Genomic DNA, 20,457 nt, shown 5'->3' with positions numbered 1-20,457 from the left:
CCCTAATAAAATGTTAAAAAAAAAAAGAAAACCTCATCTTCCCTGGAACAGCTGATGATTTTGAACTACTGACCTTGCAGTTAGCAGCCCAATACATCACCCACTCTGCTAGTGTCCCTTTATTCTGTTTGAGCTATTGCTTCTTAGTTCATGTAAGATTCCCCATGAGCACAATTAAGTGTTCTGGAATTTCTAATCTTTCGCTGTTATAAATACTTTATTACTATCCACACAGTCATGCCTTTGCATAGTCAATAAAACACAGGTAAACATCTTTCTGCTTTCATACAAGATCTGTCAGCTGTCATCATTGATAATTCCTCATCCCATGGCCTCTTTTGAATCTGGCTTGAGTTTCTGGAAGCCCCCCTGTGGATGTACTGCTGTAACTGTGAACTTTTATTTGCATGTGCTAGTTATGAAATGGCCCTATAGTTTCTGCATTTCACTCGGTCACCTTTCTTTGGAATGGGCACATTCCACTCTCTTCAAGTGAGTTGCCCAGGTAACCATTGTCCAGATTTCTCGGCATAGATGAATGAGTGCTTCTAGCTTTGCATCTGTTTCTTGAAATGTCTTAATTGATAATATTCTATCAGTTCTTGGAATCTTGTTTTTCACCAGTGCCTTCCGTGTGGCTTGGACTAACTTCCTTCAGTTCATACCAGACTGTCTCCTGAATTGATTGAATGAATGTCAACCAATTCTGTGTGGTACGGTGATTCTGTATTCCTTCCATTGTGTCTTTCAATATTTCATCTGTAGAGTCCTTCAATATTGTCATTCAGTGCTTGAATTTCCCCCCCACTTTTTTCAGCTTGAGAAATTCCAAGTGAGTTTTTTTTCTTTCCCCCCCTAATTCCAGGTCTTTGTGTCTTTCATTATAAAACTGACTTTGTAATAATAACAATACATAATAAGAGTTCACAAGGGTGCCAGGGTGGGGAGGGAGGGAATAAAGAGGAGCTGATATCAAAGGGCTCAAGAAGAAAGATAATGTAAGAGCCCCCCCAATAAAATGATAGAAAAAGAAAGATGTTTTCAAATTATTGATGGCAAAATTTGTACATGTCCGCTTAATATAATGGAAGTATGGATAGTTACGATATATGTAAGAGCCCCAATAAAATGACTTATTAATAAAAAATAAAGGGGAATGAATTAAATACAAGAATAAATAAATAAAACTTTGTCTCTGAGCCAGCCTTGAGGCCTTCCATTCAGTTTTTCACGTCATTTCTTCCATCCACTTTAGCCACTCTGATCAGGAGCAAGTTTCAGAATCGCCTGACATCCAATTTGGTCTTTTTCTCTCTTTCTGGCCTTCTTAATGACCTTTTGCTTTCTTCGTGTGTGATGTTCTTGATGTCATGCCACAGCTCATCCGATCTTCAGTCTTTAATGTTCATTCAACCCATCAAATCTGTTCTTGACATGATCTCTAAATTCAGGTGAAAAGTTGCACATTGGCTCTTGTGGACTTACTTGATTTTCTTCAGCTTCAACCTGGAGTTGCATATGAGAAATGCATGCTCTGTTCTTCAGCCAGTCCCTGCCCTTCGTTCTGATGGATGTTCATGACCGTTTCCATGGTTTCGTTCCACAAATGTCGTCAGCTTGATTTCAGTGTATTCCATTTGGCAGACCATGTGCATAGTTCTGATTTATGTTGTTGATAAAGGGGATTGCCAATAAACACGTCACTGGTCTTGCAAAATTCTATCGTGCCATCTCTTACATTGTTTCTCTCACCAAGGTCACCGCTCGTGTGTGTGTGTGTGTGTGTGTGTGTGTGTGTGTGTGTGCATGTGCGTGTTGTACTGTGATGGCTTGCATGTTGCTCTGATGCTGGAAAGTATGCCACTGGAATTTCAAACGTCAGCAGGGTCAGGGATGGTGGACCAGTCTCAGTGCTGCTTCGAGGAAGAGACAGACTAGAAAGGTGGGTCTGGTGATCTACTTCTCAAAACAGTTTGCCAGTAGAGAAGCCTACACATTTCCAGGGAAGGTATGATCAAGATTTATTTGACTCTAAAGCCTTTGATGGTTAAGTTGTTGCTTCTTCTTCTTTTTTTTGGTGTGTGTGCATGTAGTGTCTCTTTTGAGTCTCCTAATCATGCTGTCCTAGGCGGCTATAGAAGAGGTAATTACAATAATTGTAACAGTACAAGAGTAACAATGCCACGTCCATTTAGTTAAGGCTGGTACACTGGGTGAAGTAGTGTGCCAAGCACTTCCCATGCATTATCTTCTTTAATCCTGACATCAGGCCTGTCAGACAGGTTTTATTATCTTGGTTTTACAGATGAGGAAATTGAGGCTAATAGGAGTTCAGTAACTTGCTCCAGATGGCAGTTCCTGGGAGAGTCATGATTAAAACCTAAGACTGTTTGTGTTTCATGCTGTATCTTCATCTCTATATTGTGTTCTTATGATCCCCATTGTCCAAATGAAAAGAGAAATCTGTAATTTTTCTCACTCAGTACGCAGCCGAGATAACCTTCCTACAGCGCTCTTCAAGCTTGAGTGTACCTCCACCTCCCGTGGGTCTTGCTAAAATGCAGGCTCGGGCTGTGGTTCTGCATTTCCGAAAGTCTCCCAGGAGCTGCTGATGTAGTTAGTCCCGAAACACACTTTGAGTAGCCGAGGTCTAGAATACACTGTCTCCTCACCTTTACTGCGGTGCTCTGTTCTCCACGCCGTCGTACTGCCTCTTGGCAGCATTGTTAGGGTCAGATGGCCTAACTGTGAAAGTGTCCTAGAGCATAACTTAGCGCCATAGTAATGTATGCAGTATGGTCCCTATGTTGACATGAATCAGCTAAGACTCTCCTCTGCAGATAAGAGAAACCCATCTCAATGAAGGATATTGGCTTAAGCCCCAAAGGGGATTTACTGGTTTGTGTAAATGAAAAGTCCAGCAGTAGTCCCGGCTGCAGTTATAACTCAAGCCAGGGACCAAATGGTATCATGAGGACTTGATTTCTCAGCATCTGACTTTTAGTTGGCTGGCTGGAGTGGGAGGACTGCTTGGGGCAGCTCTTGGCAGCCCCAGGGTCACTCTTTTAGGCAGCCCTGTAGTCTCAGTGGTGTCAGCAGCTCCACATTCTCAGCCTTTTTTTTTTTCTTCTCAACAAGGGAGTACCGGAATCTTTCCTGATCGCTCCCACTAAAGTCCTAGAGTCACTGGGCAGACTAGCTGAGGGTATGTGTTCATCTCTAGGCCATAGTTATCACACATCTGCTATGTGGAAGAGGAGCATTGGTGGTGCTGTTGCCTGAGCATTAGCAACTCACTCTGAGTTAGCGCACCCAGTGCCATTGCCTGGGAAGGTTCTCTCTGGTCACAGTGAATTTTTCGTGAAAGCAGTTTCGCTCACACCTCGTTTTTTGGTGATGGCAGATTTAAGAGAGCAGCATGCAGCTGTGAAATTTTTTTTCCTGCTCAGAAAAACTGCCACAGAAACTGTTGTGATGTTGAACACAGCTTACAAGGACAGCACTATGGGGAAAACTTCAGTGTATGAGTGGTTTTCTTGTTTCAAAAAGGTGAACTGTAGATTGATGACAAACCTCATTCTGGACATCCATCAACTTCCCAAATGGATGAAAATGTCAACTCGTAGTGCATTTGGATTTCATTCCACCAGGTCAGACTGTTAATCAAGCTTTCTATTTAGAGGTTCTGAGAAGATAGCATAACAATGTGCAACAAAAAAGGCCTGATTTGTGGCAGACGGGGGACTGGTTTTGCCACCAATAATGCACCTGCTCACGCAACCATCTCAGCACACCAGTTTTTGGCAAAAAACAGCATGCCTCTTGCCCCATGCACCTTACTCACCTGACCTCCCTGTGTGACCTCTTTTTGTTTCTGAGAAAGAAGAGGGTCGTGAAAGGACAGTGAGTTGACGATGTAGACGAGGTGAGGGAAACAAACGAGGGAGGTGCTGTTAGCCATCCAAACAGATGAGTTTGAAAATGTTTCCAAGAATGAAATATCAGATTTGACAAATGTATTAAGTATAATGGACAGTACTTTGAAGGTGATAAGCTTGTTTTGTAAAAGAAATTTGAATACATAGCTTTGGGGGTAGGGTGGATTCCGGGGTGGTTTTTTGGTACCTCCTTGTATAGTCACTGTGAGTTAGAATTTACTTGATGGCAGTAGATTTGGTGGGGTTTTATTATGTGAAAGACTCCACTCCACATATCCTGAGGCATGTTATCTTCCCCCTAAATAATATAAGGGAAGAAAAGATATATCACTTAAAAACAAAAACAAACAAACACCACCATTGAGTGGATTCCCACTCATAGTGACCCTATAAAGTAGAACTGTGCCTTCCACGAAATAGGTAGACAATAAATATGCAGAACAAATAAGAAAACCTATCTGAAGAAACAAGGACACTTGTGAACCAGGGGTCACCTGCATGCATTGGCTCAATGCAGCACTGTTGTGTTGGGAAATGACATTCCTGCCCTGAGATGGGAGCACAGGTAAATGCCCTGCAGTGGTCACATAACCCTTCTGTCTCCTCCCCTCGTGGGCTTAACTGGATGTTGTGGGCTCTACCTCAAGGTCACCCCTAGAAGAGCTACAGGAGTGCTGCCTATAGCACTCAAGCCTCTTAAGGTCTTAGACTGTTGTCCTTCCTGCAGACGTGGGTAAGCATCGTGAACTCTTCTCTGGGCTGTTCTATAAAGCTTCCTTTAGTAAACATAGCATCTTAGAATCAGAAGGGAACGTGGAATAATTTTAAACCAGTGTCTTCCAGTCATTAGAAAATCCTGAGGGAGGAGCTTTTCAGGGTCCCTGGCCTTGAGTTTCTCATGCAATACTTTGGGCTGTGGCAGAAATGGCTTTCACATGGCTCTGGGGCAGATGGTCTTGGTTTTGAACCACTGGTGTCAACATTCTAGCTACAAAGAGAGCCCCTGGGAAGTGGCCTTGTGAATGGTCTCTGATATTTTTAGTAAAAATCAAATCAGCAAAAGACTGAAGGTCTTTTTTAGGTAAGTTGTGCCCAAAGCTATAATGCATATGAGACCTGGGTCTTCTCAAACAAACAAACAAACAAACCTCACTGTCTTCAAGTTGATTCTGATTTAGGACGCCCCTACAGGGCAGGGCAGTACTGCCCCTGTGGGTTTCCGAGACTACAACTCTGCATGGGAGTGGAAAGCCACCTCTTTCTTCCTTGGGACTTTGCAATCCAGCTGGGGAGAGAAGCTAGTCTTCTGCAAAATTATATAAGATTTAAACATCAACCCTTAGGTTAGGAAGCTACTACAGAAGGCAGTGTGGCTTAGGCGTGTACAAAAGATAGAGATGACTGAGCAGGACCTTCAGGGATGATGAGAGGCATTTACCTCCACCAGGAAGGAGCTTTTCAGGCCAAAGGAAGCGGGAGAAAAGCTGGAGAACACAGCAAGGTCCGAAACCATCAGCGCTGCTTTGCCAGGCTGGGTTGCAGCGAACGTGGGCCTCATCTGGAAGGTTTCCACATCGGCGCGGGACTCTCCACGTATGTAACACAGCCGTGGAGCTGTCAGAGAGCATTTAACTAGCAACTCCTTTCATGTTGGCCAAAGACACTGAGGCTTGTATCTGTGGGGCCTGCCATGCCTGGAGGTTCTCCATGGATCCCAGATGGGCCTCATTATCCTACCCTTATATCCAACCTTTATTGGTGATGAATGTGAGGAGAGAGCCTTGACCCCTGGTGCCCCAGCCAGCCAGGGACCCGAGTTGGGGCTTCTCTCCCTGGATTGAGATTCTCAAGGCACGGTGTCACCTCGGTGCGTGTCAGCCGCCCCACCAGGAATTGGACCCTTACCCACGTGGATGACCCTTGGTGGGTAGGTGAGCTGCACCAACATCCTCATGAGTGGATGCGGTGGGGGAAGGAGCCAGAGGAAACACACGGGCTCAGAATTGTGAAGGCGGTCATGGATTCGTGGTGCTTCGAAGTGCCTTTCTCTCTCAACTTGTGTCCGCTTGAAATCCGCAATAAAAAGTCACTCCACGGGCCGGCGTGGACTCCTTCCATTCTCCCTCATCTCCAGTTTGCTTGGCGAGTACAAGAGCTTTTTACCTGCCTCCTTTCACCTTGAATCACAGGATACAGGGACTGCGTCTGAGACGGAAGGGCGAGGGATTTTCCCAGGATGCTAAAAAATCCGTTTCTGTTTTCTGAAAACGTTTGGGTATGCCTCCTTTTCAGATGCCTACTGGCCGGGTGTTTGGGCCAAAGAGTGCCAAGTACTTTGCAGGGGTCCCTTAAAAGAGAGGTGCTGCCCTCTGATCCTCAGAAGGGCTCATGGTGGCAGCGATGAGGCTGTCCTGCGCATCCAGCAGCCCCCTCGGCAGCACCCACCCTGACTCCCATCTTGGAGCGTCAGGTTCCTGCAAGGCTCTGTGCTGGTGCTGGATGAAGATGGGCCAGCCCGGAGCCTGACTCTGCATAGCTGTGGCCTGAATAGAAGTACCTCCAGAGGTCTCTGGGCTGAACCTGGCCCCAGGAGGATATTCTTTGTTTGGGAAAACAAGGAGCCAGGGACGTTGCAGCCAAGAGGAGCCGTTTCTACTTCCCAGAGATGCACTCTACATAAGCCTCTTGGACCTAGGGGATTGTGAGGATCCCTGCTCAGCTCGTCCGAGTGGCCAGCACTGCTCTCACCAGAAGCAAAGGCCTGGGCCAGAGAATGAAGTGTTGTCTCTGTTGACCGTGGTGCTAAGGGACCCCAAGGTCTTGCAGTGCCTCTGACCCTGACTTAACTTCATAGTAGCATATGCATTATGGTCTCTATATTGATGTGAATCAGCTAAGACTCTCTTCTGCCAGTAAGAGAACTTGCCCTCAGTACTACTGGCCATAGGCTACACCAGCCCCAGGCCTGGCTGCCCCTCCGTCATCGGCAGAGCGTCAGCAGCTGTCTGACCAGTCCTAGCTCCTCACACCTCAGGCTCTCCTGCCTTGGGACTGGAAGGGACAGACAGAAGATGCAGGCTCCAGAGGAGCCGAAAACCATTTTTGAGACCACGGGGATTCTTCCTTCAGAAAGTCCCCATTGAACCCCCCTTGGGGAATTTTTCTTTTTTTCTTCTGAAAAGCTGCTGGGTACCTTTGCCATGGTTTGGTGGCACCTGCTTGAGCTTCAACCTTTGCCGGCTTGACAGTGGGAGCCACCGAATTGGGCCCCAGCATTTGGCTTTCCTCATGATGGCAACAACTGATCACAGTCCTTGGTCCCGATGGTGCCTACCAGCTCCTACCACATGGTGCCTACACATGTAAGAGTGCCACTTGTACATGTGTTGGCTTGTGTGCAGGCAGGACTGCTGCAGGGGAGCTTTCTGTGAACCGGCACCCCAAGCTGGCTTTCCCCTGATGATACTGAAGGGAACTTCCACTTTACAGCCCAAGGCGAGCAAGCAGGAAAAAGCCCAACCCAGTGGTGTCTGCCTCGAGTGTAGGCATCTTTAGATGAGCCAAGATAGCAACCCAAAACCCTGACTAAAGGGCAGGTGGTCTGGTGTGGGGAGGAGAGGGAGGCTGAGGCTAAGGCTGGTATCTTGGGCTGCCTCTTTCTTCTCAGACCACGTCAACTGCTTTAGCTTCTTTGTTTGCTTAGACTCTGATCTCAGCGTCAGGCTCTAGTTGACTCCGGGCCCTATGTAATCAAAGGTGGCCCTTTCATGCTCTTATAGGGGAGCTACCTTTAGCTATATTTATATGTAAGAGGCTATATTTAGATGTAGGAAGCCCCCTGCCAAAGCAGCCACGTTCTGTTAGGGTGGGTGCCCTGACCAGGTCCCGCACTGGGATTCTACTGGCTCCTTGACTCCCTACTGTTCCACGGCCACCGCCTTCCCTTTGACTACCTTCTAGCATCTTGAGAACCCAGACAAGAGATCTCTGCCCGCCTTGAACATTTTATATTCCTCCCCTATGTCCTCAACCTGAACTCTTACCCTGAAACCACAGGCCGCTCCTCTTTCATCTCTTCTTTGCTCCATGATTTTTTTAGCCCAACCCTCAATTTTAACAATAATGTGGGCAAGCAGCCGGGCCACTTCAAGTGCTTGGCAGTCCAGTCCCAGCAAGCTCACTTCGTGTCTCTGCACCTCGTCTTCCTACCTGTAAAATGAGACATATAACGATACTCAGTGTTTGTATAGCTCTAAGATGTCATGATTCTTGGTAATCAAGGATTAAAAAAAAAAGCGGTGATCACATTTTGAAACAAAACCATCAAAAGTTTGTGACTGAAAGATTTTTTTAGTCCATCTGTGATATAATTCAAAGACCATAAAATTCACTCTAGTGATACATTTTTAGTAAATGGATACATTCTCTGTCACCCTTGGAAGATACTTTTAGGCTTTCTTTCTGTTTGTGTGAAAAATGGTGCGGAAGCAGTGTGTGACCTGTGACCATACAAGAGGGAAGGAGGAGACTTTCTGTGGGGCAGGGGCAGGCAGGCCTCCACCCTCTTTCCTCCTCTGCCAATTTTGACACCAACTGCCTCTCCCACAGCACTCTACATCTCTGCTGGGTTCAATAACTCATTGTACTGGCCACACAGAACTTAGACACTGCTTACAGCGATGGGGCTTATTCACTGGGAAGCTAACAGGTCCATGATCAGAAACATTCAGGATACAGTTCATTGGTCAGGGAAGCTGATTCTCAGCCATGGCTCCAGGAAGAAAGACGTCTCTCTAGTCTTTGACCTCTTGAGCAATATGACAGAGTTCTCTTAGTGCCGCTAATAAGTGCTCAAAGGGCCTGCTACTCTGCCATAGTCTCAGCCTGAAGGTGCTGAGCCTTAACTCCATGGGACAGCAACCCTCACACCCCTAATTGTCTGAAGGCACCCCAGCTCCAACACACTCAGCCTTACTTGCTCCGCAAGCGGGGAAGCCCACCATTCTGTCTCAGACTCTGCCTCTTGTTCCAGCTGCTGCCACTCCTCTGCCACTTGCCTCCTCGTGTCCCAGCTTCCTGTGCCTGGATGAAGGCCCTTCAGTGCTCAGAGGATCTCAGGGTCCAAAGGACGTACTCCATTCCACTCTTCTTTCTTTCAAGAAAGGCAATCTTGCAGCTGAGATGGCTCCATTAGTGCCCAGCAGGATGGCAAAACTGACCATCCCCACCATGAGAGTTCCAAATCATTATCGTCACAATTAACCTTGGCTTGCTAACAGTCATTCACAGCTGAACCACGTCATCCTGTGAGCATCCTTCTCTTACCCAGAGCCACCGGGAAAAGTGACAGTGCAGCCAGTCCGCACCGTCCCGCTTGCTGGCTAGGTGGGAGCCATAAAGACCGTGGCGAGTAGAGCCATGGGATGTCATGCACGGCACCACAGCTTGGGCCTTTTTCTTGAGTCATTTAGTATTTTTCATTGGTTTGTTATTGTGTGTCCACTCTGGCCTTAGGAAAGGGCCGTGCTGGGCTTGGGCCTGATCCAGCACAGTCCCCCTTTTTAGCATGGACGTGCCCTTCTCAGCTGTGAAGCACAGCTCCTGGCATCCACGCTGCCAACCTAACAGACTCTCTTTGTGCATCGCATGCCCCCTGGGGAGGAACACGCCCAAGGAAGGTGCTGAAGTGGGGTGTGGGACAAGGAACGGATCTTGGCGTTCAAAGCCTGTGGCTTTGTTCTGATGTAATTCCCTTGATGACCCTGAACAGGCCCCTGACCCAACACACCTCGGAAGTCACTGTCTACATAGAGTAAAAACTTTCTAGGTAGAGTAAAATGTTCCTGGTGCCCCAGGGGGTGTTGTGCATGGCAGACAGACTGCCTCAGCCTCTCTGGCCCTGTTTCCAGCTGTGTGAGATGTAGGGGCTGCGGTTTGTGATCTTCAAGCCCCTTCCTGGCTCTCAGCGCCTCCCTTCCTCCGTGCTCCCTTCCCTTGCCTGCCCCTCTCATGTCCTCTCGCCCCCTCTCCCTCCTTCTGGTTCCCTCTAGAAACCCGGGAAACCTGTGGCTGCGATCATGCAGGACATCCATTCCCAGAGGGAGCGGGACCTGTTCCGGGAAGCAGACAGGTGAGGCCCTGGCCCTAGATTCCAGGGAAGCTTCTCGACCATTGGAACACTGTCCTCTTCCTCCTTCCTAGGAGTCTGCGACACAAGCCCTGCCCAGCCCAGCCTCTTTTCTGGGCCGTCTGGTACAGAGGCTCCGCTCAAGTGGGACCTCAGGAAGATGCACATTGCTGGGCCTCTTCCCAGCTGCTTCTCCTTTCCTGGGAAGAAAAAGCAGGAGGGGTTCTGTTAATATTTGTCCCTTTGGGCAAAGACTGCACTCCTAGAAACGTGTGTGAGTGAGAGTGTGTGCGTGCACTTGTGGGTGGGCTATCGGTGGAGCCAGCTCCTGATTTTTCTTGTCGATGTGGGAACAGGAATGTCGATGGTCTGAAAACCCCCCCCCCCCCGAAAACAGTCATTCAATTGGTCATTGACTCTGAACATTAAATGCACTCTGTGTTCCAACCCATTTCTTCCAATTTCAGTTTGTGTTGGTGCCAAGTGAGGCTACAGGCCCACACAGCACTCCCTTACAGAGATGGCCCCTGGGGAGGCTCCAGGTGGAACACAGCAGGCACCTGGCAGGCATACACAGCCTGGTGTTCTTCCCCAGGCTGCCACAGGTGGTGCTCGAGGACACTCTGTCCTCCCTGGAGAGACCCCCACACCCAGCTTGCCCTCCGTGGTGGTCTGTGCAGCTTGGTCTTTATGACCTCCGGTTGGTGACCACTGCGTGGTTTCTTTACATTTGGAGCCCCACCAAGGAGGTTTGTCCTTTTGGAATATCGGGAGTGCGATTCAGCCAACTTGCTTCGTGACCAGACAGCCCTCCCAGTGTGGGTCAGCACAGACCTTGACTGTAACCGTTGACATTGGGTTTTCGTTTGTTTGGAGTTTTTTTTTCTTAGACCTGCGTAAAGCCATGCTGCACAACGGCTAGAGTTCTGTGGCAGAGTGGGGTCAAAACTTGGCCTTGCTCGGAACCTTGGCCAGGCTGGAGTTTAGACTGGGCTCCAAACTCTTCCTCTGAGACACCAGCAGGTCAGACCGCTAGGTTCTCTTTCAGCCCTAAAATGTTCTGGGTTTGGAATCTCTGAGCCTGCTTCCTCCCCATCCCCTAAATAACAACCTTCTTCCATGCCCAAGATCTGAACAAGTTGGCAGATCAGTGGTTGAAGGTCACCTTGATCCTGATCGGGCCAATGGCCCTCAGTCTTGGAACTGAGAGGACAGTGGGTTGCACTTCCCAGACTAGGCATTTGCCTCATCCAAGAGGCAAAAAGATGACACTGATCCAAACTAGTCCAGTTGGCCCTCCCAGTTCCCGTGAGTGGAAGAAGGGAAGGGGCAGAGAGCAATCAAGACTACAGTATATTTAAGAAGGAACGATTCAACCAGGGTGCAGTACAGCACCAACGAAGCACACACCATTCCTCTAGTTCCTGAATGCTTACTCCCCACTCCCACCCCGCCCCAACCCACTACCATGACCTGGTTCTACCTTTCAAATCCAGCTAGACCAGACCGGAGTACACACATTAGTACAGATAAGAGCTCTTGACACATGGAATTCAGGACAGATAAAACCCTCAGGCACAGTAGTGGGAGTAGTGATATGAAGGTAGGGGGATGGGGGGCGGGGGAGAAAGGGGGAACCCATCACAAGGTTGGATATATAGCCCGCTTGCCCCGCCCAGGGCAGGGGGATGACTCACAGAAAGGTGGGTGAAGGGAGACAACAGAAAGTGTAAGACACGAAATAACAATAATGTATAATTGATCAAGGATTCACAAGGGGGGGAGGGGGGAAAAGAGGAGCTGATACCAAAGGCTCAAGTAGAAAGAACATGTTTTGGAAATGTTGATGGCAACATATGTACAAGTATGCTTCATACTATTGAATGATGGATTGTGATATGTAAGAGTCCCCCAGTAAAATGAGTAATTAAAAAAAAAAAGACTGTAGTTAGGGAAAACTCCCTTTTTCCAGAAAGCAACCCAAGCCAGACCAGCTGCCCTCAGGTCAGTTCCAATCCATAGAGGGTCCAGGCGTGTCAGAGTAGGACTGTACTTTCTGGGTTTTCCATGCCCCCCCCCCTCCCAAAATAGCTCGCCAGGCCTTTGTTTGGCGGCACCTCTGACTTTTCCATTCACAGCCCAGCGCATGAACTGTTTGTACCAGGACACCAAGAATGAGGCGGGGAGGCTTCCTCGTGACCCGCTTGCTGGTTCTGGACAGTGATGGGGGCGTGTGCATGGAGAGTCTGTGTGGAGACTGTATATCTGTGTGTGTGGAGTGGGGGTGGGTGGAGACAGATTCTAAAGCCTGCTCCCTTGGTCCCTCACAGATACGCCCTGGAGAGACCCCGATCCCGCAGCCCGGTGAGCCGCTCGCTGTCCCCGAGGTCCCACACGCCGAGCTTCACCTCCTGCAGCTCCTCACACAGCCCTCCAGCACCAGCCCGGGTGGACTGGGGCAACGGCAGGGACTCCTGGGAGCACTCCCCCTATGCCAGGAGGGAGGAGGAGCGAGAGCTGCCCCCCTGGCGGGAGAATGGGGAGGACAAGAGGGAACGGACGGACCTGTGGGTTCACGATCGCAAGCACTACCCCTGGCCACTGGACCAAGGCGAGGTTGATGAGCGACTGGACGGAGGGAGGGGCCACCGAGACAGGTACCCCCGGCCCGGCTCTCCCACTGCGCCTCACCCCGCGTCCAGCTACAAAAGCCGAGAGGAAGGCTGCTACCGGAAGGAGCCCAAAGCCAAGCCAGACAAGTACACGAAGCAGCCGCAGGATGCTCCCGGGAGGTCCAGGAGGAAGGACGAGGCCAGGCTGAGGGAGAGCAGACATCTGCACCCCGAGGAGCCAGGCAAGGAAGACGGGCTAGAGCCCAAGGGTGCCAGGGCCCCCGAGAGCGCCATGGCCAAGCTGAGTGAGAAAAATAAAACCAAGAGGCCCGACAGAGACCAAGACGGAGTCGGTGCTAGAAAAGAAAGCAGAACGGCCCAGGATGAGGTAATGACGTGAGGCCTTCTCCAGGTGAGGGGAGGCAGGCCCCAAACCCATGGTGGAATCGGTCCAGCGTTGTAGCGATCTGGTAGGACTTCCCAGAGGAGGCTGCAGTGCTAGGGGAGCAGACAGCATGGATTTCGCCCTCGGATCAGCTGGTAGGTTCTAACCGCTGACCTCTAGCCAGTGCTCGCCCAGGGAAAATAATAGTAGCCGTCATAATATAAGGAAGATGAATGGGCAGTTACTATTTGCCAGATACTGTGCTAAACACTTCATCGTAAAATGAAGCTGCTTCCTTCTCACGGCATTATTATAGGTGAGGAAACCGAGGCATAGAAAGCCTAGCTCATTGACTCCCGAGCCCCTGGTCAGAGGGCAGCAGAGCTGGGGTGGAGTTGGGGGGTCACACCCAAAGCTCCTGGTTCTGAACCCCACACCTCTCAGTTGCCTTTCCTAGACATTTGGGAGGGACTTGATGCCGAGGCAGGCTTTGGCTGCCCTGTTTGTCCAGGGTGGAGTGGCCCCAAGCTGTTTGCACCCACTGGGTGGGCCAAGGGAGATTAGATCTTTGGTCCTCTTGGCCCTCTCTCCTGCCAAAAATCATCTCCCAATCTTAGGGCTCCGGTGAGAGGCGGTCAAAGAGAAGCAGCCACCACCCTCTAAATTATACAGCTGCCCAGGGCTTGGCATGTTTCTCCAGCCGTCAGTGGCCCACAGTGTTTTACTTCCACTTTAATAAAAATGCACAGCAATTAGCTGGAACCACTCAACCAGGCATCTGAAAGGACTCTCCAGCCATTTGGGTTACGTCATCCCACTACAGATCGTGGGAAGAGCTCTGGTACGAGTTTGTCTTCTCGCTTGGCTTACATGTCCTTCTTGCCGGAGGCTCTGAGATTGACGTTGCAGTGGGAGAGCAGAGGTTGGGGCGAGGGTCTGTATAAAGAACCTAATTTTCTTCTAGTCGCCCTGGCCCAGGAGTTGGTGGCCCTTCTCAACTCCATCAATACCGAAGCATCATACGATTGGCCAGAATATCAGCATTGGGTGAATCCACAGGGTCCCAAAGGTGTACTACACAGAGTCCACACTGTGGCAAAGACCAAGGTCTAGTGGTGAAAACAGACCTATAAGAAATAACTGAGTTGCAATGGGACCCATGCTGGGATGGCCTGGTAGACAAGCAGCAATGTGAGCCTGGACCTTACCTACCTATCTACTGACTTGTCCACCACCAGCCTAACTCTGCCCCCACACAGAGGTATGGAGCTGCCCCATTGCACTCCAGCCCACCCTTCTTACCTTCTCCTTAGTCACCTGTCTATGTCACCTACCGTGCTTCCCATGGACTAACATCACATTGCCTATTCAAAGTGACTTGTACTACAAGCTGTCTTGAAGGCCTGGTTTGCATGGGGTGGGGGTGTCCAGGAAAGCATATGGGTTTCCCCACATGTCTGTGCCTCGAGGCAATTCTGCTGCTTTTATAGCCCAAGAGTGGGGTCAGTAGGTGTTGGTGCCTCGACTGCTGGTTTCTTCAAGTTTAGAGTCAGGCAACCCAGCACTGTTGACCTCCCAGGAGAACAACGAGTTTGTCTCTCTCATCTCCGTGAGGCTGTGTCCTGCACTTTGAAAAAAGCCCCGGTCCCCAGTGTTGTTCCCTGAGTGGGTGGCAGGCAGCACTTGAAGGTGGGAATGAGGCAGTGGAGTGAAGGATGTGTCCTGGCTCTTCTTGCTAAAAAGAAGCCGTCATTCACCACAGGGCCTTTGCATGAGCTTCCCTGGGCTAGGGGAACCCCTCCCTCTCCAAGTCCACCCAGCTTGCTCTTCGCCTCTTTGTAGCTTTACTCATTTGTCTCCTCCTCCACAAGCTCTTTCTTGGCCACGACAGGAAATCTCTGTACCAATTTTTGGTTAGCATGCCCCACTTTCTAATCTATCACCTCACTTATGTATTTATTTTCTTTTATGTCTCTCTCTCACCTCCTAACATAACCTCCATGGGGGGCTGGAATTTCTGTCTGCATTGTTCTCGACTATGTCCCCGGCCACCTGCACGGCACATTGTGGGTGCTTGAGAAGTGCCCTTTGAACAAGAAAATGACCAAATCCAGAGTTTGGAAGCAAAGACCTGGCTTCTGAGAACCAGGTCACACCCTGCTTTCCTGTGTGCCTCAATTTTCCTGTCTGTGAAATGGGTGTAATCACAAAGGCGACTGGAGCACTTTAATGAGCTTGTGCTCGTTAAGACCATCTTGAGATCTCTGGAGTAAGCACCCGTGGGGAGCACCCGGCGTGTGTGCAGCTGAGATGATGGGTGACCGGGCCATGCCTGAGACCCAACCCTGATGGTAGGACCAGAAGGAAAGAGGTCAGATTACCGAAGCAAGGAAATGAGGGGCAGGAAGTAAGCTCTTTCTTCCTTGGCAGGGAGACCCAGTTAGAGACTGGGATGCTGTATCAGCTCCCCAGCCCTGCTCCAACAGAAGCACCACATAGTGCATCGCTACAAACCACAGAGATGCACCCGAGTCTTGCCTCGGGGTCCTGGGTGGCGTTGGTCAGGCCGACTTCCTCCCGAAAGCTCTGGGACAGTGGTTCTCAACCTTCCTAGTGCTGTGACTCTTTGATACAGCTCCTCATGTTGTGGTGCTACCCCAACCATAGAATTATGTTCGTTGCTCCCTCATAACTGTAATTTTGCTACTATGATGAGTCGGGGACCCCTGTGAAAGGGTCGTTCGACCCCCATAGGGGTTGCCACCCACAGGTTGAAAACCACTGCTCTAGGAGACCATTTCTTGTCTCTCCTGGCCTCTCGCAGCCCTGGGTGTTTGCCAGCTTACAGCTACAGCATAGCTCTTAACATGTGACTGCTTTCCCCTGTCCACCTCTGTGTCTCTTCTCCGCTCCCCTTTTATATAGACACCCCCAAGTTAGAGTAGAACCGACTCTAATCCAGTATGACCTCGTGTTCATTTAAGTCGTAACATCTGCAAACAAGGGCAAACTCCCAGGTACTAGGTGTTAGAATTTCCCCACAATTGCTTGGTGGGGGGGGCAGCGGTCAATCCTTAAGTGATCTCATCCTTTCTGGACAGAAGCCAGGCAGCTGATGCAAACAGTAAAGCCAGGGGCAGTGATAGGACCGTGGCTGACTGAGGAGGGGCATGCCTGTGTGTAACAGGTGCCAGTCCCATGCTGTCAGAGTGCCCATTTGGTAAAGTCAGACCAAATATTAAGGAATGAATTTCCTGCATTGTATAAACTCTATAGACACAACTATCCATTGGCCAGATACATTCCAGCCCCCCACCCCATTGCAATTTCCACGATAAGTAATCCATTAAAAAAACAAACTCACTGCCATCAAATTGATGCTGACTCATTAAAAAAATGACTATAGGACAGGAGTAGAACTGCGCCTGTGAGTTTTTGAGACTGTAACTCTTTTTTAAAAAAAATCATTTTATTGGGGGCTCATACAACTCTTATCACAATCCATCCATACATGCATTGTGTCCAGCACATTTATACATTTGTCGCCATCATCATTCTCAAAACATTTTCTTTCTACTTGAGCCCTTGATATCGGCTCCTCATTTTTGCCCCTCCCTCCCCTCCTCTCCCTCCCTCGCTGCCTCATGAACCCTTGATGTTTTATAAATTATTCTTTTTCCATGTCTTGCACTGTCCAATGAGACTGTAACTCCATACAGGGGTAGAAAGCCTCATATTACTCCCTTGGAGCAGCTGGTGGTTTCAAACTGCTGATCACTACACCACCAGGGCTCCTAAATAATCCACACACGGGAGACATATAAAACCCACTTCCTTAAGCTCAAAGGTACGATGGTTAAGTTCTTGAATGCTAACCCCCAAGGTTGGGATTTAAAGCCCTGGTGATCTGCTTCCCTAAGGATTACAGCCTAGAAAACTATAGGGCAGCTCTGCTTGGTTACAATGGGGTCACCATGAGTCAAAACTGACCCAATGGTATCTAGCAACAGCAACAAAGTACCCAGTTCGGCAGGTGCAAACTTCGTACCCACTCCACCCTTTCTACCAGTCTCCATGCTGCCATCGACCAATATGCACAGAGCACGCAGATCAGTAGAAAGTACATCCTCACGAAGAATTCTGCAACAGAATGGCAGAGTATGACCTTGAATCCTAAGAAGAAGATGGAGGGACATTGTTGCAGCAGTGCCTGCAAGGCCCAGAGTTAGCATGGGGACCTGGGATTTGAAGGAATCATAGGTGTTTGCTGGGTGAACGAGAAGAACAGGCAGTGGGGAGTACCATGTGCCAAGGTCCTGTAGCTGGAGCCTGAGAGAGGCCAGTGTTACCAGAGCACAGAGGGGGGTGTGTAGAAAGTAGCAGGTAAGGCTGATGGGCCATGCTTGTGGGCTTTGTAAGCAGTGGGAGCCAATGCAATGTTTAAGCAAGAAGATGCGTTTGTGCCTTTTAGAACAATCACTCTGATTGCCGGGGGAGAGATTTGGAATGGGAAAACAGAACAGATGTGGGAGTCTAGTCAGGAGATCGTTTAGCAATAGCCCAGGCCTCATGATGAGTAGACAGCCGGATGCACTGGCTACATTTGTCTGTCTCCCTCAGGACTTCAACTCAGTCCTTTCTGGGCCAGCTCCCTAGTACAGAGTTCCATTTCTACCCCAGGTGTATGGAATCAGAATCAACAGCTTAGAGCCCCAGGGAAGGCTTGTCAATTCCTTGGGACGCAGCCATAGGAATCACCTGGAGGTTGGTAGGTTTGACATTTGTTTCATGTAAGCTGGTCCCAGAGAATCACCTGGAGATCTTGTGAAAATGTAGACTTTAATTCATTATACCTGGGGTAGAAGGCAATTCACATCCAGGGGGCCAGCGCTGAATGAACTGGGCTAAAGGCCTGTTTCTCCACCACCACCCCCTCCACCCCCGCCCCAAGCTGCTGCTCTCCCCAGGAAGTGCCCCAGGGCAGACGGAAGCCTGGAAAGGCACTGACCTGTCTGCTTTCCTGCAGGAGGGATGAGCAGGGACCCACCTGGTTAGGGGCTTCCGACTACCAAGGTTGCCCCTGCCTTCCCTAGCTGAGTGAGCCTGGCTCTCCTGGGTGTGGGGCTGCAGGGCTGCCTGGGAAGGGGGAGGATTCTTTATTTTGACCGACTAATTTATTCAGGAAGATAAAAATAGACGTGGTCATCTGTTAAACGCACATCTGTGGCTGTCCTGCACTAAGTTAGCTCCCGGGACGTCAGTGGAATCTTCCTCTGCAGCACTGGAAAGAGCAAGGGTTTGAGGCTGTGCACTGTCTGTTCCTGTCCGCTAAGAACTGGGCAAACCAGTCGGCCCGGAGGGAGCTTCTACCCCCAGCTGGCTCCTTCTCAGCTCAAGGGGTGTGTGTCTGATTGGAAGAACTAAGAACTAGTGGAGTCAGCCAAAAATGTCCTGAGACATGCAATGGGTTGCTAAGGAAACCGGAGTGGAGTCATTGATTTGATGGCAAAAGTTTAAGTCAAGTCATGGGGATATGTCTTCCCGAGGTTTCCAAAGCAGGGCTTGGCATACTTTCTCGACAGAGGGCCGGAGAGTAAATCGTTGAGGCTCTGGGGACCAAGAAGCAAAGTTGAGATTGGGTAGGTATTTATATAACTGTTTAAAATGTTGCCCTGTAAAAACCCTTCATAGCTCCTGGAGGAGATGAAAACAAGGATTGGGCCTGCAGACTCGCAAGCCCTGGAGGCTGCTGGTCTGTGGCAGTTAGTTGCGGGCAAGTCGGCCCTGACGCATTGCTACCCCATGCACCGTGGACGACACCTCTGCCTGGCCCTCTGCTTTCCCCTTGATCAGCTGCAGACTGACTGCATTACTGTGATCCATAGGGTTTTTCACTGGCTGATTCTTGTGGTGTGATCGCCAGGTCTTCCATGTTTTATCTATCCTAGTCTGGAACTCTGCTAAAAGTTGGTCTGCACCATAGCAAGCTGCAGTCTTCCACCGATGGATCAGTAGTGGCTGGACAGGGGGTGCATTGGCCTAGAATTGAACCTGGGTCTTCTGCATGAAAGACAGAGTTCTACCGATGACTAAACAATGCCTCTCTACCCCCTGGCTAGAGACCCACCTTCTCCACCTGCTTTTACATTTTGTGGGCCTGGCCATTATCATGAGGAGTTTCGTTAAAGGCAGGGGATAGAAATGGATAAAGGAAAGGAAAAGATTGCTTGGACTGTAGCTCTCTATGACAGATGCAACAGAGCAGTGGGGGCGGGGGGTGCGACAGCCCCCACAGCCCCCTCCTATCTGTAAATGGCCTGAATGTCGTTTTGTTTGCCCTAGGCAGGTCTGTTGGGGAACTGTCACCGGGCTGGCTGTTCATTCCAAGTGCTAAGCCTGCCCTGCCAATTCACCAGCGGCCTCTTCTGCTCACTCTCTCTAGCCACAGGCTTTCCAAGCTGCAAAGACACCAGTTTGTCCAGGGTTTCTGCCCACCCCCTGCAAGACATCCAGCTAGCCTTTAAGACACTTCTCTGCCTCTGTGTGACTGTGTGACCTTGAGCAAGTTACTTAACCTCTCTGTGCCTCCGGTTCCTCATCTGTAAAATGGAAATATAGAGGCCTGGGGGGCTGGTGGGGGGAGGTTGGTTTGGGAGCGCAAAGGAAAGGACGTGGGAGAAGCGTAGCTGACTGCCGTCAGCTGTGCTCCCTCCTATGGTTACTGGCCGTGGTGGCCCCTCTTTTCTCAGTCTCTGTTCCCCCTTGATTCTTTCTGTTCTTCCCTTTTCAAGGCCGGAAAAGAACAGGAGGGCTTGGAAGAAAATGCCCAATCAGTGAACAGGCAAGAGAAGGGAACAGAGTCTTTGGATCTAGAAAACGCCAGGCAAAAGAAAAGCCAGGTAAAGCTTGTCCAGGTAGTGGCAGTCTGTCTGTCTGGACAACCACCAGAATCGGAAGACTCCCCGCCCTGCCCAGTGATGCTTCGCAGACTGGATGGTACCCGAGACCCACCCTTGGGTCCATGGGTGGGCCGGTCCCCCCAGCACTTTTCTAAGGACTGCCTTTTGCAGTCTTCATTGAGCCACTCCGTCCCCACACGCCTCGTACTCTAGCGACTTGGCTGGGCCTCACAAGAGCAAACATGTGCCTGAAAAAACCTCGGGCTTCAGCGCCAGCCTCCCTAAATAGAGCTGCAGGTCTCTCGGGGACTCGGGGCTTTAGAACTAGGGCCTTGGCCCAGGGCAGGCCCATATCCCGGGATTAATAGGACTTCGACTGTGCTCGTAAAGATGATTTTACTTAATTAAAATGAAAAAACAACAACACAAAAACAGAAACAAAAAATTCAGCTATCATCCTCCTGAGCTGAGGCTGCCACTGCAAAGAGAAATGTCC

General features: G+C 49.8%; 1 protein-coding gene across 3 annotated transcripts in view; it reads left to right on the top strand.

The window, feature by feature from the left end:
• The window catches only part of RBM20 (RNA binding motif protein 20), a 179,595-nt gene that overhangs the window by 137,972 nt on the left and 21,166 nt on the right, over positions 1-20,457 (top strand). For 2 of the 3 annotated variants that reach the window (XM_004701284.2, XM_045291437.1), the window contains exons 8-10: positions 9,989-10,068; positions 12,396-13,065; positions 19,854-19,961. In XM_004701284.2, coding sequence (XP_004701341.2) covers positions 9,989-10,068; positions 12,396-13,065; positions 19,854-19,961 — 858 coding nt within the window. The remainder of the gene's footprint in view (positions 1-9,988; positions 10,069-12,395; positions 13,066-19,853; positions 19,962-20,457) is intronic. The other variant, XM_045291436.1, reaches the window with a different exon arrangement.

Source organism: Echinops telfairi, unplaced genomic scaffold (assembly GCF_000313985.2).
Source record: "Echinops telfairi isolate 266 unplaced genomic scaffold, ASM31398v2 ScPeMD7_70;HRSCAF=299, whole genome shotgun sequence".
Lineage (NCBI taxonomy): Eukaryota > Metazoa > Chordata > Mammalia > Afrosoricida > Tenrecidae > Echinops > Echinops telfairi.
Note: the sequence above shows the minus strand (reverse complement) of the source record. Positions and strands in the feature narration are given on the sequence as shown.